Here is a 26,384-nt window from a genome sequence, read left to right as displayed (position 1 = left end):
CCATTCTAGTAGGTTACGTGCTCAAAAAAAGAACAATCCCAAACTCTCCGTTGCTCCTCCCAATGACTTCCCCCTAAACTCGCATTTCCAACCAAAAAAAAAGTGTTATCCTTTTAAGCATAGTTAACTTCAACACTAATCAAGTAAGTAATATTTACCTGTTTCAATATGCCCTCTCAGATTCACGAATGCGTTCTAACGGATCACGTTGTACATGGAACATGTCGTAGAACTTAAAAAATGTTGTCGTCACTTTTCTCTTGTTTTTGTTCGGACTGCTTGCTGCTCCTGGCTAGCTTGGAATGCTAACCCAGCATTTTGGTAAACAAGACTAGCGTGTGATTTACTACAAACAATTTCGGTTTGGATGAGCGGTTACACGGTTACATTTATTAATATAACCAACACAAATGTTAATCTTTTAAGCTAATAATTATCACGGTGCATCCTCGCTAACTTTTGGGATCGTAGTTAAGTTAGCCTCTCACTGGAACGCCTCGGGCTACAAACATTCAACATCAAAACTAGCCTGTATTTAACAGTCTAGTTATAATGAATAACAACAATAAAATATTAAACACCAGTTGTGATGTTATAGTAAAGGTGAGTGATTACGCCAATTTAGATGAATATTGGAACCTTAACATTTAAGTTAATCACCTATTACTCATTAAATTAACAGTATGATAACCTATTATGCTAATAAACTAATGTTATGATATTGTCCTACTTTAATGCATGCGCTACAAAAGTAAAACGCCGTAAAAGTAGCCTTTTACCTTTAATAGCAAACTGAAGTGTAAACTCTCATCCATCCATCCATTTCCACCGCTTGTCCCTTTTTGGGGTGGTGGTGGTGCTGGAGCCTATCCACATAGCAACACAACATGGTGTAGCTTGAAGTGTCCACTTTGCAAAAAATATTCAGAATGTCTCGGAAAAAGACTGTAAATAATCCACAAAGTCTGGGAAATGGCAGTAATACAGCAGTGTAGAAGTGATGGACTAAGCAAACAGAGAGTAACCCCTGATTTCCACAGGATGCAGAACAGCAGCGAAACGTAGCCGCCACGGAACGGCACCGCCATCTGCTGTCCGGCAATCCCCACATCCTTTCTCTTCCGAATCCGTGCGTAATAACGTGAGAAAGTAAACACTGAGAAACTTCTCGAGCTTTGCTATTCATCAATACTCACATGCGGGTGCGTCTGGGACGGCATTGACTTGACTTGTGGGAAAAAAGACAGTTTTGCCATTCAGAACGAAAACTTTTTTATTGTAGCAAGTAACAACACAACAGTAGCATCATCCCTGGCAAGTGTTGTACACACACACACACACACATAGACTTACAAAAGCATTCAACTCCTACAAACCACTCCCCTGATTCCCTGCCTCTTATCAGCTGGTAGTTGACACAGGCCCCCGGATAGCTGCCCGGGATATGCCTGTATGTGCTTATTAAATATTTGACCTCCAGAATACGCATGTCCCCATCCATTTGTGTCATCCGTGCATCCATCCATTTTCTACCGCTTATTCCCTTCGGGAGCGCGGGGGGCGCTGGAGCCTATCTCAGCTACAATCGGGCGGAAGGCGGGGTACACCCTGGACAAGTCACCACCTCATCACAGGGCCAACACAGATAGACAGACAACATTCACACACTAGGGCCAATTTAGTGTTGCCAATCAACCTATCCCCAGGTGCATGTTTTTGGAAGTGGGAGGCAGCCGGAGTACCCGGAGGGAACCCACGCAGTCACGGGGAGAACATGCAAACTCCACACAGAAAGATCCAGAGCCCGGGATTGAACCCAGGACTACTCAGGACCTTCGTATTGTGAGGCAGACGCACTAACCCCTCTTCCACCGTGCTGTCCTCCATTTGTGCCAACGAGGTGAAATTACATCTGAAAACTTTTGACAAGTTCACTTCATGTTCGTCCCCACTAGGATGTTTCAAAGTCTAAAATACAATCCGCTTTGAAAGCGTACTATTATTTTAAAAGTAAATAGGAAAATGTATTTTGCGCTTGTGCTTGGCTTCCTGTCCAACACAAGTAGATTTTAGCTAAATGGATCCACGGTGTTGCAGCGGCCAGCATAAATAGAAGCTCTGTGTATAGTTAGTGCAGGGATGCGGAAAGTCACCACCATGTCAGTGCCGTACCGCAAGCGGTGGAAACGGACACATTGACTTGAATAAAAACAGAAAGAGTCCGCCGCCATGACGATGACCTTCCGCTGCCATTTCGTATCCTTTGGAAATTTTGGGGTAAGGCAGTATGAGTATTAGTACCCTTTTTTTTTTAACAAAGCATGTTTTTGGCTTTGGCCTACTCAGTGGCCTAGTGGTTAGAGTGTCCGCCCTGAGATCGGTAGGTTGTGAGTTCGAACCCCGGCCGAGTCAAACCAAAGACAATAAAAATGGGACCCATTACCTCCCTGCTTGGCACTCAGCATCAAGGGTTGGAATTGGGGGTTAAATCACCAAAAATTATTCCCGGGTGCGGCCACTGCTGCTGCCCACTGCTGCTGCCCACTGCTCCTCTCACCTCCCAGGGGGTGACCAAGGGGATGGGTCAAATGCAGAGAACACATTTCACCAAACCTAGTGTGTGTGTGTGACAATCATTGGTACTTTAAGTTAACCTTTGGGGGGTATGTGCTTATTTGTCAACATTGTCATAAATTGTTCTTGCATTTTACAGGCGGATGGTCCGTTGTCGCCCCTCCAAGATGATCCACTCGTAGCAGAGCAGCCTTGACATAATAGTCATGTCCCCCAAAGTGCCAGTCAACCATGGCAGAGGAGATTATTCTGCAGTGCAAGTTGCTGTTCGAGTGCGTCCGTTGCTTCCTAAAGAGCTCCTCCATTGCCATGAGAGCTGCATCACTGTAGACTCTGAACTCCAGCGGGTCACCCTGGGTCATGACAGACACTTCCTGTGCGATTTCTTGTTTGAGGAAACCTGCCGCCAAGAGGAGGTTTATTCTGTGTCAGTGCAGCCTCTCATTGATGCTTTCTTTCAAGGGTTCAATGCCACAGTTTTTGCTTACGGTCAGACAGGCTCAGGGAAGACGTACACCATTGGAGAAGCTAATATATGTAAGTAGAACCATTTCCCTTGTGGATCATTAAAGTTTAAAGTTTGTCTAATGTAATATTTTAATGTTGTAGCTTATTTAGCTTCAGAGCAGTTTTACTTTTCTGTGCACATTGCTCACTCTTAATTGTTCTTGTAGGTTCATTCCGAGATGAGGAGCAAGGCATCATCCCCAGGGCTGTTGCAGACGTCTTCAAGCTGCTGGATGAAAATGATCTTACAGACTTTTCAGTCCGAGTCTCCTACTTAGAGGTCTACAAAGAGGAATTCAAGGACCTACTGGAGGTGGAAACTGCAAGCAAGGATATCCACATCCGGGAAGATAAGGGCAACATTGGTGAGGACTCTTTAAATTTTTGTTGAATGATACATTTATAAATTATAATGGGGATGGGCCATCTTAGGCACCTCACGTGTCGATGTGATTACGATACAGTTATTACACGATTGTAATGATTATTGCTATAGATATTGGCGGCAACTTTTTCCCTACTCATAAATGTTGTCAGCATCCCTTAAATACAGTACACTTATATCAGACATACTGATCCACACCATAAGTGGATCTTATTACACAAGTGTAAGAAATAAAGTGCCTTTAGAAATAGCACTTCTTTTAACCAAAATTCTCTGCTTTTTTTTGCAAATTTTGGTACTAGTATGTTGTTCAGAAATATTACATATATAAAGACTTCCCAGCAAAAGCATTGTTGACAATAAAAAGATATAGCATGGCACTGAGGATTTGAGGCGTGCACACTACAGAATAACAAAAAATGTATCCATCCATCCATCCATCTTCTTCCGCTTATCCGAGGTCGGGTCGCGGGGGCAGCAGCTTAAGCAGGGAAGCCCAGACTTCCCTCTCCCCAGCCACTTCGTCCAGCTCTTCCTGTGGGACCCCGAGGCGTTCCCAGGCCAGCCGGGAGACATAGTCTTCCCAACGTGTCCTGGGTCTTCCCCGCGGCCTCCTACCGGTGGGACGTGCCCTAAACACCTCCCTAGGGAGGCGTTCGGGTGGCATCCTGACCAGATGCCCGAACCACCTCATCTGGCTCCTCTCGATGTGGAGGAGCAGCGGCTTTACTTTGAGCTCCTCCCGGATGGCAGAGCTTCTCACCCTATCTCTAAGGGAGAGCCCCGCCACCCGGCGGAGGAAACTCATTTCGGCCGCTTGTACCCGTGATCTTGTCCTTTCGGTCATAACCCAAAGCTCATGACCATAGGTGAGGATGGGAACGTAGATCGACCGGTAAATTGAGAGCTTTGCCTTCCGGCTCAGCTCCTTCTTCACCACAACGGATCGATACAGCGTCCGCATTACTGAAGACGCCGCACCGATCCGCCTGTCGATCTCACGATCCACTCTTCCCCCACTCGTGAACAAGACTCCGAGGTACTTGAACTCCTCCACTTGGAGCAAGATCTCCTCCCCAACCCGGAGATGGCACTCCACCCTTTTCCGGACGAGAACCATGGACTCGGACTTGGAGGTGCTGATTCTCATCCCAGTCGCTTCACACTCAGCTGCGAACCGATCCAGTGAGAGCTGAAGATCCTGGCCAGATGAAGCCATCAGGACCACATCATCTGCAAAAAGCAGAGACCTAATCCTGCAGCCACCAAACCAGATCCCCTCAACGCCTTGACTGCGCCTAGAAATTCTGTCCATAAAAGTTATGAACAGAATCGGTGACAAAGGGCAGCCTTGGCGGAGTCCAACCCTCACTGGAAACGTGTCCGACTTACTACCGGCAATGCGGACCAAGCTCTGGCACTGATCATACAGGGAGCGGACTGCCACAATCAGACAGTCCGATACCCCGTACTCTCTGAGCACTCCCCACAGGACTTCCCGAGGGACACGGTCGAATGCCTTCTCCAAGTCCACAAAACACATGTAGACTGGTTGGGCAAACTCCCATGCACCCTCAAGGACCCTGCCGAGAGTATAGAGCTGGTCCACAGTTCCACGACCAGGACGAAAACCACACTGTTCCTCCTGAATCCGAGGTTCGACTATCCGGCGTAGCCTCCTCTCCAGTACACCTGAATAGACCTTACCGGGAAGGCTGAGGAGTGTGATCCCACGATAGTTAGAACACACCCTTCGGTTTCCCTTCTTAAAGAGAGGAACCACCACCCCGGTCTGCCAATCCAGAGGTACCGCCCCCGATGTCCACGCGATGCTGCAGAGTCTTGTCAACCAAGACAGCCCCACAGCATCCAGAGCCTTAAGGAACTCCGGGCGGATCTCATCTACCCCCGGGGCCTTGCCACCGAGGAGCTTTTTAACTACCTCAGCAACCTCAGCCCCTGAAATAGGAGAGCCCACCACAGACTCCCCAGGCACTGCTTCCTCATAGGAAGACGTGTTGGTGGGATTGAGGTCTTCGAAGTATTCTCTCCACCGATCCACAACATCCGCAGTCGAGGTCAGCAGAACACCATCCTCACCATACACGGTGTTGATAGTGCACTGCTTCCCCTTCCTGAGGCGGCGGATGGTGGACCAGAATTGCTTCGAAGCCGTCCGGAAGTCGTTTTCCATGGCCTCACCGAACTCCTCCCATGTCCGAGTTTTTGCCTCTGCGACCGCTGAAGCCGCACACCGCTTGGCCTGTCGGTACTTGTCCGCTGCCTCAGGAGTCCTATGAGCCAAAAGAACCCGATAGGACTCCTTCTTCAGCTTGACGGCATCCCTCACCGCCGGTGTCCACCAACGGGTTCTAGGATTACCGCCACGACAAGCACCAACTACCTTGCGGCCACAGCTCCAATCAGCCGCCTCGACAATAGAGGCGCGGAACATGGTCCATTCGGACTCAATGTCCAGCACCTCCCTCGTGACATGTTCAAAGTTCTTCCGGAGGTGGGAATTGAAACTCTCTCTGACAGGAGACTCTGCCAGACGTTCCCAGCAAACCCTCACAATGCGTTTGGGCCTGCCAGGTCTGTCCGGCATCCTCCCCCACCATCGCAGCCAACTCACCACCAGGTGGTGATCGGTAGAAAGCTCCGCCCCTCTCTTCACCAGAGTGTCCAAAACATGAGGCCGCAAATCCGATGACACAACTACAAAGTCGATCATGGAACTGCGGCCTAGGGTGTCCTGGTGCCAAGTGCACATATGGACACCCTTATGTTTGAACATGGTGTTTGTTATTGACAATCTGTGACGAGCACAAAAGTCCAATAACAAAACACCACTCGGATTCAGATCCGGGCGGCCATTCTTCCCAATCACGCCTCTCCAGGTTTCACTGTCGCTGCCAACATGAGCATTGAAGTCTCCCAGTAGAACGAGGGAATCACCCGTGATAAAAATGTATATCACCCTAAAAAAAAGCCGTAAACAGTAACCAATTTTGCAATAAAGCGATTGCTGATTGACCGCCTCCTCTTCATCATTAACGTCACGGTAGATGCTACAATACACCCGTCCCTTAAAATGGTCCAGGTGGCTTTTTTTCGTCTAGGCCAGGGGTCGGCAACCCGCGGCTCCGAAGCCGCATGCGGCTCTTTGACCACTCTAATGCGGCTCAGTTGCCGACCGTCCCGATTTTCCCGGAAGACTTCCGGATATCAGTGCCTCTCCCAGAAACCTCCCGGGGCAAATATTCTCCGATTTTCACCCTAATAACATTAATAAGGGCGTGCCTTGATGGCACAGCATTTAACTCCCTCTACAACCTGTACAAACAGTGTGCCAGCCAAGCCACATGTTGTGTACAGCTTCTGCTTGCACACGTAAGTGACAGCAATGCATACTTGCTCAACAGCCACACAGGTTACACTGACGGTGGCAGTATAAAACAACTTTAACACTCTTACCAATATGCGGAACACTGTGAACCAAAACCAAACAAGAATGACAAACACATTTCGGGAGAACATCTGCACCGTAACACAACAGAACAAATACCCAGAATCCCATGCAGCTCTAACTCTTCCGGGCTACATTATACACCCCCGCTACAACCAAACCCAACATTTGCTAATCGATACTGATCGTCACATCGGGATGCAATGACACACCTCTAATACACATAGTCACTGTCTACAGGTATACTGTACCTGAGCTCTAGTACAAGAGCTGTATCCACAAATCTGCCTTTAATAAAGATATGCAACCCTCTGTCTGTGAAAATTGGAAGTAATAATTTGAATGCCTCCAATCAGTAATGGCCGATATTTGTGATCGCAATTTTTATTTAATGCCTTTCAATGCCGATCACAAATGCTGATCCCCTCTGGCTAATATATGCATTGGTCGTTCCCGAATTGACAAGCTAGCAACTAATTATGTATCACTATAAATTATTGTAGCCACTCCCCTAAGTTATTAATTATCCCATCCATTACAGCAAATTGTTGTTCCACATGGAGAGCAAGCAGGAGCAGGCATCCTAATAGCTAAGCCAGCCCATAAGCTAGCTCGAAACAAAAGAAGAAATAAGTGCTTAGTAAACTTTAAGAAGTGGAAATGGAAACGCTTTACAGCAGAAAGTAAGCAGATATTAACAGAAAATTAACAAGTAGATTAATAAGAGTCTAGAGAGAGGATAATATGACAACTGTTGGTGCGTCAGCATTGTCACAGTCAGTAAACTACATGCAAGAAGGCGGATCGATCCATTAATTGGTGCTGTCAACACAAAGGCCAATATCAGTATATGACCGATACTAGAGTGATTAGATTGATATCTTTAAAAATATTTAATTTTATTTTTTTTAATGTTTACAAATTCAGAGTATAATTCCCTGGACACAGGAGGACTTTGAGGGCAAAATACATTTCAATGGGTAGTCTGTAGTAGTTTTTGATTTTGTTTTGTTATAGTGTATCATTGACTTTGTTTTTATTCAAACAATTGTATGTAATAAAAGAGAATAAGGAACTACTTTAAATATTGTGCTAATAATGTTAAACTGTCAATAGCACTCACAATAAATACATTGAAGGATTTACAGTTAATGCTAGATGTGGGGGAAATAATCGATTTTTATATTCATCGCAATTCGGCAATGGACTATTATAGAATCGGTTAGTAAACGTCAATAATCGATACACAATTTATTTATTGTAAATAAAGTAATGCACACAGTTCTAAAATTTGGCTGACTGAAGTAAACCACCTCACCGAGAGATCCGACCAGCTCCTTTGTTATCGGGCATTTATAGTCCAGTTTTGCACACATTTTCATTAATTTAATAAATGTGGGAATTAATTTAACTAATCAATTTTTAATCGAATCGTAGCTCCTGAATCGTAATCGAATCGTGAGGTGCCCTACGATTCCCACCTCTAGTTAATGCATGTGATCGGTATCACTATTGGTATCCGCCGATCTCATTCATGGATAATTGGTCTCGGAATCAGCAGCATAAATCCTTAATTGAAACTTCCCTAGTAATAATGTTTATTTACTGTATGTAAAACATTTTTTTCGATCTCATTATCATCATGCATGTCTATGTAATGTTGTGGACATAGTGTACTGTATAAAGTCTCCCTTGATTATTTACATACTTCTTTTTGTGTGCATATTAGTCCTGTGTGGTGTAAAAGAGTGTGAAGTGGAGGGTCTTGATGAGGTGTTGAGTTTACTGGAATCAGGAAACACAGCGAGACACACTGGTGCTACCCAAATGAATCCAAACTCGAGCCGCTCCCACACTATCTTCACCTTGTACATGGATCAGCGGCGGGGGAGTTTGCGCCTTTACGGGAATGCGACAAGCACCGGACCCCAAATGTTGTCTTCCAAGTTCCATTTTGTAGACCTGGCTGGCTCAGAGCGCATCCTGAGGACAGGCAACACAGGCGAGAGACTAAAGGAGAGCATCCAGATTAACAGTGGCCTTCTTGCACTGGGGAACGTTATCGGAGCCCTTGGTGACCCCAAAAGGAAAGGCTCTCACATACCCTATAGAGATTCTAAAATCACAAGGTGCGTTTATAGCAATATTACATTATTAGCCCTAATATTAATGTTAGATGTATGTTTTGAACTTGTTTCGCTATTTCAACCAGGATTCTTAAAGACTCCTTGGGAGGAAATTCAAAAACTCTGATGATCGCCTGCGTCAGCCCATCTTCCTCAGACTTTGATGAAAGTCTTAACACGCTAAACTATGCCACAAGGGCCCGCAATATTCAGAATCGGGCTACTGTCAACTGCAAGCGGGAGCCTGATCGCGTGGAAGGGCTGGAGCAACAAATCAAGGCCCTTCGCCGAGCCTTGGAAAACCGCCATCGTTCAGAGACCCGCATCATCGCTCATGCTGATCCTAACCGAAGACTACGACTTGGCGAAGGAGAAATCAGCAGGCTTCAAGTCCAAAGTGTGCACTATAGGACTTGCACAGACACCGCTTACAGGTCATTGCATGATTTATACTAAGTTACACCATTTACATGAATGTATACACTAAATTGTAAACATAATCAGATTTTACCCAGTTGTATTTTGTAACTCTAACAAAGTTGCAGTATTAGTTAACCCAATGTAAACCAAATTTTTTATCATTTCTTGCACGTAGATTGCTACGTGAGCTGCAAAGTGAAGGCGCGCTGACCGCGGAACAGACTCTGAAAGTGAAAGAGTGGATCTGCTCAGTGGAAGAGGAACGGAGTAGACTGACGACTGCCTCTGGACCGGACAGCGGGATCGAGAACAGTTCTACTGAGGAAAATGTCGCTTTAAGAAGGGAAAGGCCTTCCGTGAACAACCAGGTCTGTGTTGAACAAATATTTAAAACTAGTGCAGTGTGACTCATAAAATGGCTCTCAACAATAATTCCACCGGACATTGTCTAGTTTTTTTTCAACTACTTTAAAGCCCAATTAGAGTGTAAGGCAAGGCATCTTTATACATACGGCAGATTTTGTGCACAAGCTAATTCAAAAAACTTTACAGATGCATACAGTCTGCAAAAAGGCAAGAGGGGGCTCAGTCTTCCTTGTAAATTTAAAATATCTTGAGTTTTCAATGAATGTAATATACTTTTTCTTACCATATTCACATTTAGAACAACGGATTGTAATTGTTTATTGTGTTATTTGTTTGGATATGAAGCTCCATTAGTAATATAACTCTTTGTGATTTTTGGCTTTTTAAACCCAGGATTCTGACTCTTTGGAGGAGAGGTGGAGCTATGAACATGACGGTGTAAAAGATGGAGAGAAGGATCCGCCTGCCGTAGCCAGGCTTCAAACCCAGATCCTGCACCTAGAGCAAGAGAATACAGACTTCCTGGCAGCTCTGGAGGATGCTATGGAACAATACAAGCTGCAGGTTAGAAGTCTAAGCATTGATTTGGGGGGACATGGTAAAAGACAAATGATCCCCAGTACTTATTTTAGTCTTATGTTTTTATATATTATATAATTCTCATTTGGTTGTACTTTGAGTTGTTTCCTCTCATGTGTGACAACATTTGTGTTGTTTACTTTCTTAGAGTGATAAGCTACAGGAGCAACAGGACCTGATAGCAGAGTTGCAGTGTTTGCGTTCCAGTCCTGGGCTGCATGGACTTGGCCATAATTTGTGTTTACGGCCACACACTGCCCCAATGGGATCCATGCAGCATAGCATGAATGGCGGATTGCAGGTAACCAATCACCATATGTTTAAATAAACATTTGTGACAAAGGGAGCTTATATTATCTAGCATACCGGTATTTATTTTTTTGTTCTGATTATTTACTTTAAGATGATGGGGTGTATTTAATGAGGTGTCACAGTTTAAAATCAGCTATCCAAGCTTGCATTGTTGTGGTTACAGTTTGGTAAACAGGATGTCTGTCTCTATGAGGATCAGAAGACCTCAGGTGGAGCAGAAATCCATGAAGTGGAAGAAGAAAGCAGTCAGTCAAACCTGCCTAGAGTGAGACGAAGGTTTGTCCTTTAACATTACAGTTTGCAGCTTGCATGATGAAGATACTGTACAAAGTACGATGGGATAATTCACACTACTATGTGTTCTCATGTTTTGTATGATGTCAATACACATTGCACACGACAGGCAGGTGAACCAAACATGGAGCAAGAAGGACTTGCTTTCAGTTGGACGAATCAGTGGCAAAGGGCTCATATCTCAGCTGCCTGAGCCCGACCAGCATCCAAGTTTAGCAAGAAATGTTTGTAAGTTTTACCTATCCAATGCAGAAAAAAGTACAAGCCCACTTTCTTTTTCTTTCTCTTTCTCTGCTGTATGTCACCCGTGACCCCAAAAGGGACAAGCGGTAGAAAATGGACGTATGTCACTTTTAGGTAGATGCTTGGAGGCGCTGGTGTTCAATCCTTTTGACCCGCCCTTTTCCTAGTTCAAACCTCCAGGTTACTTACACGCACAGAGAAAAAGGACAACGCCACAGCATAAGGGCAGTGTTGGGTGTGATTTATTGTCTTGCTCACCGGTTTAAACTATGCACAGCAGCCATTGCATCCGTTTTTTTAATCCTTTTGTATGAGGAAAAAGATTTCCCCGCATTGACAGTGTGGATGAAGGCATGTAAAAATATTATTTAGATCACTTTATGGCATGTTTTTGTTGCCCTGTTACATGATTACTTCAAAACTATATGGTTAACGTTATGAGCAAAAAAAAAAAATTGCCATTTTCAGACTTTGCTGCTTTTCCATCTCCTCCTCCCTTGACACCATCTTCTGTGTTTCCTCATGGTCTTTCAACAATTCCTCAAGCATCTTGAGGGAAACATCAGTAGAAGAAGACAAAAAAAAGAGTACCGCAGGTTTTGACTCAGTCTTTCTCCCCTCGAGGGTGCTTGTGATTTTCAAGATCGCATTTGGCTTGAGCTTTTATACTTTTTTTTCCCTCTAAACCCTTTTTCTTTGAAGTCAGAATCATTAAAATGATTGCTGCAAAATAAACTTCTCTCGCTTGGTCTATCTCATTTTGCGTGTGTCAATTTGACAGGGGAGGCCCATACTTTCCTCATATTCCCATCATTTGGGAATAAATGTAGGCTCACCCCTTCTTTAGTTGTATTGCTACAACCTGCAACAATGCATTTGGTAGCCATATTTGAAAATTCCTTCAAATTCTGTGCATACATACTGTGATTTGAGAAGACGAAGCTACCTAAACACAAACGTCGCAATATCACATTGCCTCCAGGCTTCGATAAGGCGACGTCAGCAGGCAGATTCGGCCCTGCCACATTTTGTAGCTAAAATTGAGCGTTCCAAAATGTGCTGAAACTTGTTCAGAAAGAAGCCCAAAATCACTACTGTCAATGGGGGGAGGGAGTTTCAGTTTAAGGCTATGAAATGTTGTCTGCATTAGAGGGGCCATTTACCCAAATTACAGGTACTTAAAGGTTACATTTCATACATTCACATTTTTAAACTCCTGCTCAGCTTGCGCCAGCGTGGAGGAGATATCTATACGTGATGTGGTGAGAGGCTTTGAAGGCATTTCAGAATGGGGTCTTCATCAGGCCCAGCAGAAGATTCGGGAACTGTCAGTCACCATTCGCATGAAAGAGGAGCTCATTAAAGAGCTGGTCAAAACGGGTATGTGTCGCACTCAGCAAAGTGTGTAGTGTGGCATATTTTGCACTATGGCTCATGCATTGTATATGATTCAACAGGTAAGGATGCACAGTCTTTGAACAGGCAGTACAGTCACAAGATCACAGCTCTGGAAAGTGAGGCCGTGCAGGCACGACAGGAGCTGCAGGAGGCCCAAAAGCAACTTCAGGACCTGGAGAGGCAGGAGAGAGAAATCAGCACCACAGACAAGACCCGTGCACAGGAATGTAGACGGAAAATAGCGGCCGCACAAAGCAAAGTTCAGGTTTGTTGCGCCTTTGTATTCTCTGAACTATTTAAGAGCATGTGTCATCCTTGCTTTTTAGTTACTAATTTTGAAAATATTTTTGTTTCAGGTTCTCAGTCAGCGTCAGAGGGATACGGCCCATCTTGCTAATCTGCCTGCGCAGAGTGAGCGTCGTGTGCTCGAGCTGGAGCGCAGTGTTCATTCCATGAGGCAACAACAGGAACTTCTGCAAAAGCGGCTGCGACAGGAGAGTCAGCAGAAACGACGTCTGGAGACTGAGATGCAGCGCAGAACCCACAGAGTCAAGGTACCACAGATATTCACACATTTGGTTTGGATTTGCAACATGGTCTGAACTTCTGGCTCTCACCACTAATTCTGTTTTAAAATACATTTTGGTAATGTTTATCTTTGACTTAGTGAAGGGTTTTTCTTCAACAGGAACTTGAGATAAAGAATGAGCAACAGCAGAAGATCTTAAAGATTAAGACGGAGGAGATCGCTGCCTTCCAGAGACAAAGACGCAGTGGCAGCAACGGCTCTGTTGTGTCACTGGAGGAGCAACAGGTAAAGTCACAAATCTGATACTGCATCAAACTTTAACTCTATGCACTAAAATTAACACCAATTTACTGTATCCTACTACACTTGTACATTTGTGTTGTGTGTGTCTGCTCTTTCTTTGAGCAGAAGATCGAGGAGCAGAAACGTTGGTTGGATGAGGAAATGGAGCGTGTGTTGGAGCAGAGACGAGGGCTTGAAGATCTTGAAGGAGAGCTCACGAAAAGAGAAGAAATATTGGCCAAGAAAGAAGCCCTCTTACAGGAACGCAGTGGTCTTGAAACCAAGAGGCTCCGCTCAAGTCAGGTATTCTAATATATCTAGCACCTTTCAGCAGCACAATGAATAAAAAAAACACTGATGCATTACCACTGGGCTTATGTGTCTCGGCAGGCACTGAGTAAGGATCTGGTGACGCTAACAGGACGTATTGAGACCCTGGAGCACGAGTTGAGTGAGAGGAATGGTCTCCTTCGCAGCAGCAGTGCTCAGGACTCCCAACAGATTCGGCAAGAAATCTCCAACCTGCGTCAAGAGAAAGATTCCTTGCTGAAACAAAGAGAGGAGCTTGATGATAAACTGCGGCAGGGTAACCTGCTCTCACCTGAGGTAAGTCTCTGCTCTGCTGCATGTCAACTAAGTGTGGGCGGGTTGATCCAAGTATTGATAGTATGGATTCCAAGGGTATTACAGTGGAACCTTTACGAACTCAACTGGTAGGTAACGCCTGCGACTAAGCTGACAAACAATGAGCACCAGAGATCGATAAGTCTGCCCACTGTAGATGTGCTGCCGGACACAAAATGGCTGCGCTGCGATGCATGCAATGGGTGAGTGAAACGTTCGTACACGGAGAAAGGACTCGTACACCAAAGCGTTTTTTTATTCGGTCCTATGTTCTTAAATCGGAATGTCTGTACAATGAGGGGTTTATAAACCGAGATTACACAGTATCAATGGCAGTGCATGTTTTTTGTTTTTATCTTTATTTTTTACAAATAGGTTTTGGTGGCAAGAAGTCAAAGGATTTTAATGACAAACAATGTACCGGTAATAGTATTTTTGCTTTGAAGTTATTGACCAATATGGACTTTAGTTTGCTAAAATAAATGTATATAATAAAAATGAATAGGTTTGTTGATAAAGAAGCAAAGGTTTGCCCAAAATCATGTGTTTTACTTTTGATTATAATCCCGATCAACAAATTCAAGGAAAAATCACAAAATCATTCAATGACCTTGAAACATATCAAGCGAGAAATATTTGTATCGACAATATTATTCCCGTACTTTACTTCACAAACTTTGCAGTATCGCCCACTCCTAATGTCTACATGTACTTTAATCAGTTTCTAATTCTATACATGTGGCTTTTTAGGACATGGTAGAATAGGATAGGCTTTTAAACACATGGCTGTACTTTTACTTGGATACCTGTGGTGTAGATTAGCAGTCCTGCGTTAATACAGGGTTTTCGAGGGACAATAAAAAAAGTACTACCGGTAAGTCAATATATGGAGTTAGCAAAATGTAAGGCCTTAAATGGCATTAAAAATCATTAAATACAATGTACAGAGGCATTAAAAATGTTAATGCAATTGTAGGAGAGGGCCGGTATTCAGTAAGTCAGTCAATCGAACAGTAAATGAAAATGAACTCAATAACTTCGCCGTCATCGATACATTGCTACGTCTGTCTATGTGTTTCTTTTTTTCGGCTGCGGTTTTCAAACTGGATACAAGAGGTCTTGTGTGGTCCGGCCCGAAAGCGTAAAAAGCGCTGCCTCATACAGCCAAATAAAACAGCTCTCGAACCCAAACTTTGCAATTCTTTGGTTACTGTAGGTGTGTACGGTAGTCCCTTAACTGTGACACCATGTTATGTTAATGGGGAAGTTGAGCTTGTTTCATACACAACTCATTTATTTTAGTCTCCACTTCAACACACATGAACTAACTTGGCTAACCGCCCCCAAAATGACTTCTGGTGCACTTAGGGATTTGCTGACATTTATTTACGACTTAAAATGCATAAAAAAGAAAAACATATGAGTTATTGTCTTACATAAGGATTGTGAATGATAGGCAAAATTCCCCCCAAAAATTCAGATTCCCTTTAATAATGATGCTCTCGCAAAAGCGAGAAAAAAAACAACCGATGCTGTGACCTTCACAACTGTCAGCTGCTGCTACTATAAATAAATAAATAAAAATACATTCTCAGATGAAACGTTCTTGTGAGCCAATTCTAATTCACAAGATAGTAACAGTTAATGTAAACTTTTAGACTTAGACATAGACTTCCTTTTATTGTCATTCAAATTTGAACTTTACAGTACAGATAAGAATGACATTTCGTTGCATTAGCTCGTTGTAGTGCAGGATAAAAGAGCAATAAGATGCGGATATAAATACATAGATTACTGTACAGATAAATATATTGCACTTTTGCATATGCATCCACATTTATGAATGTATGTTATATTGTCTTTATATTCCAGCAAGTTAATCCGTTTTGGGGGAGAATTCTGGGGATTATTATAATGCATTCAAGAGTTTTATGGCCTGAGGGAAGAAGCTGTTACAGAACTTGGAGGTTCTGCTACGGAGGCTGTGGAACCTCTTTCTAGAGTCCAGCAGTGAAAACAGTGATTGGTGGGGGTGGGAGGACTCTCTGCAGATTTTCTGAGCCCTGGTCAGGCAGCGGCTTTTGGCAATTTACTGGATAGGAGGAAGAGGAATCCTGATTATCTTTTCCGCCGTCCTCACCACTCTTGCAGAGACTTCCAATCTGAGGCTCTGCAGGCTCCAGTCCAGACAGAGATGCAGTTGGTCAGTAGGCTCTCTATAGTGCCTCTGTAGAATGGGGGAGGGAGCTATGCTCTTTTCATCCGACGCAAAAAAGTGCATGAGCTACTGAGCTCTTTTTACAAGAGCTCCGGTGTGTAGGGACCAGGTCATATTGTCAGTTCTCTGCACCCCCAGGAACTTGGTGCTGCTTACGATCTCCACTGCTGTGCCGTTGATGAAGAGTGGAGTGTGGCTGGACTGGTGCTTCCTGAAGTTGACGATGATCTCCTTGGTCTTGTTGATGTTCAGGAACAGGTTGTTGGTTCTGCACCAGTCAACCAGATGTTTCACCTCCTCCCTGTAGTAAATGTTGTTGTTGTCACTGATGAGGCCAAATACTGTTGTGTCGTCCGCATACTTCACAATGTGGTTAGCAGTGGACCTGGTGCAGCAGTCATGGGTCATCAATGTGAACAGCAGTGGACTCAGGACGCAGCCCTGGGGGGAGCCGGTGCTCAGGGAGATGGCACTGGAGGTGTTGTTGCCCACTCTCACAGACTGGGGTCTGTCTGTGAGGAAGTCAAGCAGCTAGTTGCTTAGGGGGGTACAGAATCCAAGGGGGACCAGTTTGCTCAACAAGTGCTGCGGGATGATTCTGTTGAACGCCGAGATGAAGTCCAGAAACAACATCCGCACGTGTGTGTCCTTATTTTCCAGATGTTCTAAGCTCAGGTGGAGTTCTGAGGAGATGGCGTCCTCTGTGGAGGGGTTAAGGTGATAAGCAAACGGGTATGGGTCGAATGTGGGGGGAAGTCTGGAGACAATGTACCGTATTTTCCGCACCATAAGGCGCCCTGGGTTAAAAGCCGCGCCTTCAATGAACGGCATATTTCAAAACTTTGTCCACCTATAAGCCGCCCGGTGTTGTAAGCCGCATCTAACTGCGCTAAAGGAATGTCAAAAAAACAGTCAGATAGGTCAGTCAAACTTTAATAATATATTAAAAACCAGCGTTCTAACAACTCTGTTCACTCCCAAAATGTACGCAAATGTGCAATCACAAACATACGTATATCAACATGGACAGAGCTGCGTGAAAAAAGCCACCCGGCCTCTTCGCGTAAACTTAAACTTACCTTAACCACTCGCTCATCTTTTCTTCATCCATCCCTTCGAGTTAGCTTTTATGATGACGCCGGCTGGAAAGGTCTCTTTTGGCAAGGTCTTCCTTTTGAATATCACCATGGGTGGAAGTTTCTGGCCATTAGCATGGCAAGCTAGAACCACAGTGAAAGATGACTTCTCATTCCCTGTGGTGCGAATACTCAGCGTACGTGCTCCCGTTGTATCCACAGTGCGGTTCACAGGAATATCAGTTGCTGTGAAATAGTAATCCGTGTGCGGATGGAGAGATTGCGTCTTTTCATGAACCAGATCCCTGACGCTTAGTAGGAGCCATTTTGTGGTCTTTACAGATGTAAACACACAAAGGAAATGAAACGTACGGTATATCCGCGCGCTTTTTCTTCTTCTACGCGGGCGGGTGGTTGCTTACAGTAGAAGAAGAAGCACTTCCTGTTCTATGGGGGCGGGTGCTTACCTTGGCGGTTGCTTGCGTAGAAGAAGAAGCGCTTCCTGTTCTACCGGGAAAAAAGATGGCGGCTGTTTACCGAAGTTGCGAGATCGAAACTTTATGAAAATGAATCGTAATATTAATCCATATATAAAGCGCACCGGGTTAAAAGCCACACTGTCAGCTTTTGAGTAAATTTGTGGTTTTTAGGTGCGGCTAATAGTGCGGAAAATACGGTATTCCTTTACCAGCCTCTCGAAGCACTTCTTTATGATGGGGATGAGTGCCACGGGCGATAATCATTGAGGGAGGAGATTGTGGGTTTTTTGGTACTGGAATGATTGTGGCCGTCTTAAAACACGATGGTACCACAGCCTGGGTCAGCGAGGTATTGAAGATGTCTGTGAGAACCCCAGCCAGCTGGTCTGCAAATCCCTTAAGCACCCTGCCCGGAATGTCATCAGGTCCCGCTGGGGTTCACTCTCCTCAGGGTTCTCCGGGAATCCGCTGTGTACAGGTAGAGCGGCTGCTCATCGGGGCGAGGGGTGGATTTCCTCGCCAGAGTGGTGTTAAGTGCCTCAAACCTTGCAAAGTGGTTGTTGAAGTCGTTGAGAAAGCTCATGCTGTTGTCACTGGGACGGGAGGTAGCTTTATAGTCCGTGATGGCATGCATGACCTGCCACATTTGTCTAGTGTTCGTGGGGTTCTCGAAAAAGTCCTGCACTTTCTGACTGTGAGCATGCTTTGCAACCCTAATGGCACGGTTCAGGTTAGCTCTGGCTGTTTTAGGTGCCACCATGTCGCCAGATTTAAAAGCGTTGTTCCAAGCCTTCAGCATTTGACGTACCTCACTGTTCATCCAGGGTTTCTCGTTGGCCCGCGTGGGGGTGTTCTTGATCACACTAACATCCTCAATGCACTTCTGAATGTATGCGGACACAGACTATGCAAACTCCTCCACACTTGTGTGATGATTTTCGGTGGCGGCTGCCTTGAACATGTTTTCAACTATTCAGTATTATCAATTCATTGTCAAATGCTTACCGTTTTGTCTATACAGACAGTTGTAAGTTTTTGAACATAACTGTAGTAGGACATGGCTTACATTTTTTTAAGTGGCATTAAAAACTATATTAAATTTGTTTTAACTGTAGAAATCCTGTAATTTGAACGTTCTTTCAAATGTATGACACTCAACAAGAACCACAGTGCAAGCATTTATGAATCTCTATCTTTTCTTTCTGCTTCTGTCAGGAGGAGCGAACTCTCTTCCAGCTGGATGAAGCCATTGAAGCTCTAGATGCGGCAATTGAGTATAAGAATGAAGCCATCACTCAGAGGCAAAGGCAGCTTCGGGCGTCGGCCAGTATGCTGTCCCAGTGGGAGATGAATCTCATGGCCAAACTCAGTTACCTGTCTGCCTCTGAGACACGAGCTCTGCTGTGCAAGTACTTTGACAAGGTTTGTAGACCAGCCAGCCCGATCTTATTGTTATAGTTTTCTCACTAACCAGGCTTCAACATCAAACCATTGGTGCATGATACAGTGCAAGATAGCCTTTAGCAAAAGAGTCACAACAAATGTTCAACTGAACTTCGATGATGCTGGCTGACGTGATTGTCTTCTGTAGGTGGTGTCTCTGCGCGAAGAAGAACGTAAGTTGCAACTCGCCCTAGCGGAGCTAGAAATGCAGCTGGATGAGCAGCAGCAGCTGGTGCAGTGGCTAGAGAATGCTCTGGATCGCACGCAGCTCGACACTGACCGCAGGCTCACTCAGCAGCAGAAGGAGCACGAGAGGAGCGTGCAGCTCTTACTGCAGCAGTGTCGAGGTGTCTATCATATTTATTAATCTTATTTAGCTACATTAGAGGGGAAAATTAGTGCAATTGTACACTATTTTAAATCACAACCACAATAATAAATATTTTATTTAGGGCTGTCATAGTTAATGCGATAATAACGCGTTAAGTATAAGTTTCTTTAACGGCACTCGTTTTTAAATGCACGATTAACGCTCATGTGTCCTGATTCCTTTTTTACCCTTGGGCCATCCCATAGCATGGGTAAATGTTCACTATTTACTGATGAGCCACAAGCGGGAAAATAGCGATCAGAAAAGGGTACATTTTGAAAATACAAGATCCAAAGCCATTATAAGTTGTTTTACTGAGAAAACAAAACCATTTTTTAAAATTAATTTATGGACTGGACTCTTACTATTATGTTGGATCCACTATGGACTGGACTCTCACAATATTATGTCAGACCCACTCGACATCCATTGCATTCGATCTCCCCTGGGGTGAGTTTTTCCTTGCCCTTATGTGGGCTCTGTACCGAGGATGTCGTTGTGGCTTGTGCAGCCCTTTGAGACACTTGTGATTTAGGGCTATATAAATAAACATTGATTGATTGATTGATTGATTGAATTCACGATCGCTGAGACGTCACATTGGAGCAACAACCTGTTGCCAAGCTAGCATTCAGCAAGGACGGTCAAGTTTCACTACCGTGTTTAGATTAGTTTAACGCATTAAAAACATAAAATGTAGATTGTTGCCGTAACTGTTGTAGTAATATGGCATTAAAATTAGCAGAAAGTAGAGACAATAGGCAGGAAGTCCATAGTCACTATTTTATCAGAGACTTTCATGCCGTCAAGACACCTTCTCAAACAAATCACACACTTCCAGCTTCACAATAATAGCGCCATGCGTTACATAACAAAATAAAAAAAGTTTTTTACATTACAAGCATGCATTGTCAAAGATGTTTTGTAATGTAATGTGATATTTATATCTAAATAAATGCTAGAACATCAATTGAGGAATAGGAATAAGACATTTTCTGGCACATTGAAATAAAGTGTATATGCTTTGATAAAATGTTCTGGTTGATAGTCGTCAATTAAGGAATGTTTAGCAGGCTGAATATTACATGTTATTATCAGAGAAGGTTAAAACATTGTCATGCAGAGAGATATGAATACCATTAACTTGTACAACACGTTATGTACAGAATATCAGAAGCATTTATTCAGGTTGAAATATCACAAATTACAATACAAAACATCTTTAACAATCAAACTATGGTCAATAACGATCCTCTGAATGCAAGTGCTTTTACAGCAGGAATACAAATTCAGTATTCCTACAAAATACACAATCTGGCAAGACACCAACACAGCTGAGGCAATGTTTGTATGTCATTAAAAGCATGTTTATGTCCATTTGGTGTTGAGTTGTTTAAAAAAAGAATGTTTAAAAACACTTTATTAAAGCAAGCTAATTGTCTAGTCATGGTATTAAAAACTTGAAAAGAATGATCTGTCCAGGGGACACATATTATTAAATTATATCTATCTACAATGAATGACGATTAATTTTGAGTTAACGAAGAATATGATGCGATTAATTGCAATTAAATATTTTAATGGTTTGACAGCTCTAATTTGATTAAAAAATACTTTTTTGACCGTGTTAATATAAGTGTGCATTAAGCGCAATGAGCTTTATTTGTGCAAGTGTCATTTTTGAAAGGATAGGATAAGATAGTGTTATATTGTCATTGCACTTAAAAAGTATAACAAATTAAATTTTCAGCACAAACCCGTTCAAGAGCAGCTCTTGCAGGACATCTTAAACACAACTCTTGTGTTTCCGTGCAGAGCAAATGGACGAGGACCTGGCAGGAAGGCAACGGCAGTACGAGGGATGGATCTATGGCCTCAACAAGGAGCTTAACCACTACAAGGCGGTAAATCTGGACCTTAGCAACAAACTGAGGGAGTTCTGTGGCTCAGTCAGCCAACCGAAGGAGCAGGTTAAAGGTACATTTCCTGTGTTGGTTTCATCTAGGACTGTAACTAACAATTATTTTAACTGTTGACAAGTCGGCGATTCATTTTTTAGATTAGTCGACTAGTTAAACGATTATTTTTTGTATGATCTTATGTACTTGTTTGCGTTGACGACTTGATTTTAAATCTTATTCAAAAGCTATCATAGTCAATTGTAACGAAAATAACAAATTACCTGGGACCTAATGGTTTTGATTTACTACAAAAAACATTACCACAGTGAATTAATTATAAGTGAAGGCCTAAAGTGCAAGATGTCCTATATACATTAAGTGCAAAATAAATGTAATGGATAGAATATACCTCACCTTCAATGGGGAAGTCCCACAGTTGCAGTGCAGATTTACATACAAAAAAGTAAGGAATATAAAATATTAAAAAGATAACAACACTAATATTGCACACATAAGTAAAATTATTGTATTACAACTGTTTTCATTCCATACTGTCAGTTGGGTTTTTTAGACCGTGTGACATTATTTACATAAACGTGTAAACATGAACATTATTCATAATAGTCAAAACATTAACATCCTGCTTTAGCTGCTATTATGTCCCACAAGTAACACAATTGTAAACATGAACATATCTTAATATATTCAAAAGTACTGGGCAATACTACAAACGTGGGTATTGATACAATACCAAATAATTATAGGGGCAGTATTTGTGATACCATTATGTTTTGCTTTAAAATATTCAAAATCATTGAATAATTTAGCCTTTAGATTTATGTTCACAATAAATAGAAAATATTGATGTAATCACGCTAGCATTGATCGTATACTGATACCATATATTAAGTATCAATACTATCAATATTTGGATTGATCAGCCCATGCCTAATATTTAAAAGTTAACAGCCTTCTTAATCATTTAGATTCTTACATTTATCAAAAAAGTGCCAACTGGAGTGCATAGTAGACAATCAACTATGGAGACTAATAATTGCAGCCTGAGTTTCATCCTTAAAAATCTGCCCTAACTCTCCTTTCCTCTTGTTATGCTTCAGTGGTGTCATCTGAAGGTAAAACACTAAATGTCAACAGTGCAGATAGTCATGCAGGAAGAGGGACCCCAATGACTGAAAAACCTCCCAAATCCAGAGAAGAAATGCGGGAGCTCGTGAACGCTCCTCTCCCATCCACCTGGAGGCGCTCCTCTCTCCCTACAGAGGAGCCCGCTGCCATGGAGGAGCTGTGGCTGCGAACCGCTTCCGACGTTCCTGTCAACCGCGTAGTCCAAAGTGGGCCCAACTCTCCCAGCGTGCCAACGCTGCTGCCCGCTGTAAAGTCTCGGAGGGATTCTCGTCGCAGCAGCCTCAATATCGGACCACTCATTTCTAACAACACTTTCACGGACACGCGCAAGAATCTTGCCTGAAATTAGTAAGGGAAGAGCTTTCAGACTTTCCTTAGATTTGCATGTAATACAATTTTCTGTATGTGTATTTAATTTTCTAATGGACAGATTTTTCTACAAAGCACTTGGAATGTGGTAGTTTCTGTTTCGCTAAGATGCATGATGGCCTCATCAATCATTGTTATTGATACAGAAAGAGGTTAATTATATTCCATTTGAACTTTGGTATTTTACAGTATTTTATATTAAAACGTTGCATATGCTAAAATTGAAGAGGCTTTGACGTATTGTTTGTATTTTCAACATTGTATTCTCCGAGCTGAGCAGTAGAGGGCAGTGTAACCTCTGCATGTAAGGTCTGATAGGAATATTGCAGTATTGTATGTGTGTCAAATATTGTGTATTAACAGCCCAATAGGTAAATATGTTTCTTCTGGGAGCTGATTGGATTGAAGGGAGACCAGTGACCTTTGAACTCATATTCACCAGATGGCCTAAAATGTTAAATTTGTAATGTCGTTGGGGAGGAGATCTTGCCCCAAGTGGAGGAGTTCAAGTACCTCGGAGTCTTGTTCACGAGTGAGGGAAGAGTGGATCGTGAGATCGACAGGCGGATCGGTGCGGCGTCTTCAGTAATGCGGACGCTGTATCGATCCGTTGTGGTGAAGACGGAGCTGAGCCAGAAGGCAAAGCTCTCGATTTACCGGTCGATCTACGTTCCCATCCTCACCTATGGTCATGAGCTTTGGGTCATGACCGAAAGGACAAGATCAAGGGTACAAGCGGCTGAAATGAGTTTCCTCCGCCGGGTAGCGGGGCTCTCCCTTAGAGATAGGGTGAGAAGCTCTGTCATCCGGGGGAGGCTCAAAGTAAAGCCGCTGCTCCTCCACATCGAGAGGAGCCAGATGAGGTGGTTCGGGCATCTGGTCAGGATGCCGAGGTGTTTCGGGCACGTCCGACCGGTAGGAGGCCACGGGGAAGACCCAGGACACGTTGGGAAGACTATGTCTCCCGGCTGGCCTGGGAACGCCTCGGGATCCCCCGGGAGGAGCTGGACGAAGTGGCTGGGGAGAGGGAAGTCTGGGCTTCCCTGCTTAGGCTGCTGCCCCCGCGACCCGACCTCGGATAAGCGGAAGAAGATGGATGGATGGATGGATATCTTATGTTTAAGTATGTGTACATGAAAGTGAGTCAAAAGTCACATTCTCTAATTGGTAGATTTGTCCAAAAATGCATTCCATATTATGCTGAATTTACATAGCAAAGAATGCTGATTATATTAACAGTATTACACCGAAGCAAAACATTGTATTTGTAAGGTAGATGTTTAAGAAATATCTGATTGTTTAGAGATCGCTTTCATCTAGGGCTGTTTGTAACTAACAATTATTTTAGCAGTTGACGAGTCAGCGATTAATTTCTTAGATTAGTCGACTAGTCAAAACGATTATTTTTTTGTATGATCTTATGTATTTGTTTGCGTTGATGACTTGATTTGAACTCTTATTCAAGAGCTATCATAGTCAATTGTAACACAAATTACCTGGGACCTAATGGTTTTGATTCACTACTTTGATTTGAGTCATACCAAAGACTATAAAAATGGGACCCATTACCTCCCTGCTTGGCACTCAGCATCAAGGGTTGGAATTGGGGGTTAAATCACCAAAAATGATTCCCGGGCACGGCCACCGCTGCTGCCCACTGCTCCCCTCACCTCCCAGGGGGTGGAACAAGGGGATGGGTCAAATGCAGAGGACAAATTTCACCACACCTAGTGTGTGTGTGTGAGACAATCATTGATACTTTAACTTAACTTTAACTTTTGAAATTCCCAGTCGCAGTATATTATTATACAAACCCCGTTTCCATATGAGTTGGGAAATTGTGTTAGATGTAAATATAAACGGAATACAATGATTTGCAAATCCGTTTTCAACCCATATTCAACCCCCAATGCACTACAAAGACAAAATATTTGATGTTCAAACTCATAAACTTTTTTTTTTTTTTTGAAAATAATAATTAACTTAGAATTTCATGGCTGCAACACGTGCTCACCACTTGGTTACATGGTCTTTCCTTTTAACAACACTCAGTAAATGTTTGGGAACTGAGGAGACACATTTTTTAAGCTTCTCAGGTGGAATTATTTCCCATTCTTGCTTGATGTACAGCTTAAGTTGTTCAACAGTCCGGGGATATCCGTTGTGGTATTTTAGGCTTCATAATGCACCACACATTTTCAATGGGAGACAGGTCTGGACTACAGGCAGGCCAGTCTAGTACCCGCACTCTTTTACTATGAAGCCACGTTGATGTAACACGTGGCTTGGCATTGTCTTGCTGAAATAAGCAGGGGCGTCCATGGTAACGTTGCTTGGATGGCAACATATGTTGCTCCAAAACCTGTATGTACCTTTCAGCATTAATGGCGCCTTCACAGATGTGTAAGTTACCCATGCATTGGGCACTAATACACCCCCATACCATCACACATGCTGGCTTTTCAACTTTGCGCCTATAACAATCCGGATGGTTATTTTCCTCTTTGGTCCGGAGGACACGACGTCCACAGTTTCCAAAAACAATTTGAAATGTGAACTTGTCAGACCACAGAACACTTTTTCACTTTGTATCAGTCCATCTTAGATGAGCTCAGGCCCAGCGAAGCCGATGGCGTTTCTGGGTGTTGTTGAAAAACTGTTTTTGCCTTGCATAGGAGAGTTTTAACTTGCACTTACAGATGTAGCGACCAACTGTAGTTACTGACAGTGGGTTTCTGAAGTGTTCCTGAGCCCATGTGGTGATATCCTTTACACGCTGATGTCGCTTGTTGATGCAGTACAGTCTGAGGGATCGAAGGTCACGGGCTTAGCTGCTTACGTGCAGTGATTTCTCCAGATTCTCTGGACCCTTTGATGATATTACGGACCGTAGATGGTGATATCCCTAAATTCCTTGCAATAGCTAGTTGAGAAAGGTTTTTCTTAAACTGTTCAACAATTTGCTCACACATTTGTTGACACAGTGGTGACCCTCGCCCCATCCTTGTTTGTGAATGACAGCATTTCATGGAATTTACTTTTATACCCAATCATGGCACCCACCTGTTCCCAATTTGCCTGTTCACCTGTGGGATGTTCCAAATAAGTGTTTGATGAGCATTCCTCAACTTTATCAGTATTTATTGCCACCTTTCCCAACTTCTTTGTCACGTGTTGCTGGCATCAAATTCTAAAGTTAATGATTATTTGCAAAAAAAAAAAAAAAGTTTATCAGTTTGAACATCAAATATGTTGTCTTTGTAGCATATTCAAC

General features: G+C 43.3%; 1 protein-coding gene across 3 annotated transcripts; it reads left to right on the top strand.

Moving 5' to 3' along the window:
• kif7 (kinesin family member 7) lies at nt 1-23,336 on the top strand. 3 transcript variants are annotated; one of them, XM_061964163.2, is made up of 20 exons: nt 1-143; nt 2,714-3,111; nt 3,249-3,446; nt 8,665-9,064; nt 9,148-9,495; nt 9,657-9,849; nt 10,241-10,411; nt 10,575-10,727; nt 10,938-11,014; nt 11,142-11,260; nt 12,500-12,655; nt 12,733-12,938; nt 13,030-13,227; nt 13,362-13,487; nt 13,611-13,787; nt 13,875-14,090; nt 19,097-19,303; nt 19,473-19,671; nt 21,510-21,671; nt 22,714-23,336. In XM_061964163.2, the coding sequence occupies exons 2-20, from the start codon at nt 2,781-2,783 to the stop codon at nt 23,082-23,084; spliced, it is 4,008 nt and encodes a 1,335-aa protein (XP_061820147.2). In that variant the 5' UTR covers nt 1-143; nt 2,714-2,780; the 3' UTR covers nt 23,085-23,336. The 3 variants fall into 3 exon arrangements, with proteins under 3 accessions (XP_061820147.2, XP_061820146.2, XP_061820145.2); XM_061964162.2 differs by having other exon boundaries at nt 10,932-11,014; XM_061964161.2 differs by having other exon boundaries at nt 10,902-11,014.
• Nucleotides 23,337-26,384: the final 3,048 nt, after the last annotated feature.

The sequence above is a fragment of the Nerophis lumbriciformis genome, linkage group LG06, assembly GCF_033978685.3.
Source record: "Nerophis lumbriciformis linkage group LG06, RoL_Nlum_v2.1, whole genome shotgun sequence".
NCBI classification, from domain to species: domain Eukaryota; kingdom Metazoa; phylum Chordata; class Actinopteri; order Syngnathiformes; family Syngnathidae; genus Nerophis; species Nerophis lumbriciformis.
The sequence above is the reverse complement of the archived record's forward strand: the minus strand, read 5'-3'. Positions and strand labels throughout refer to the sequence as shown.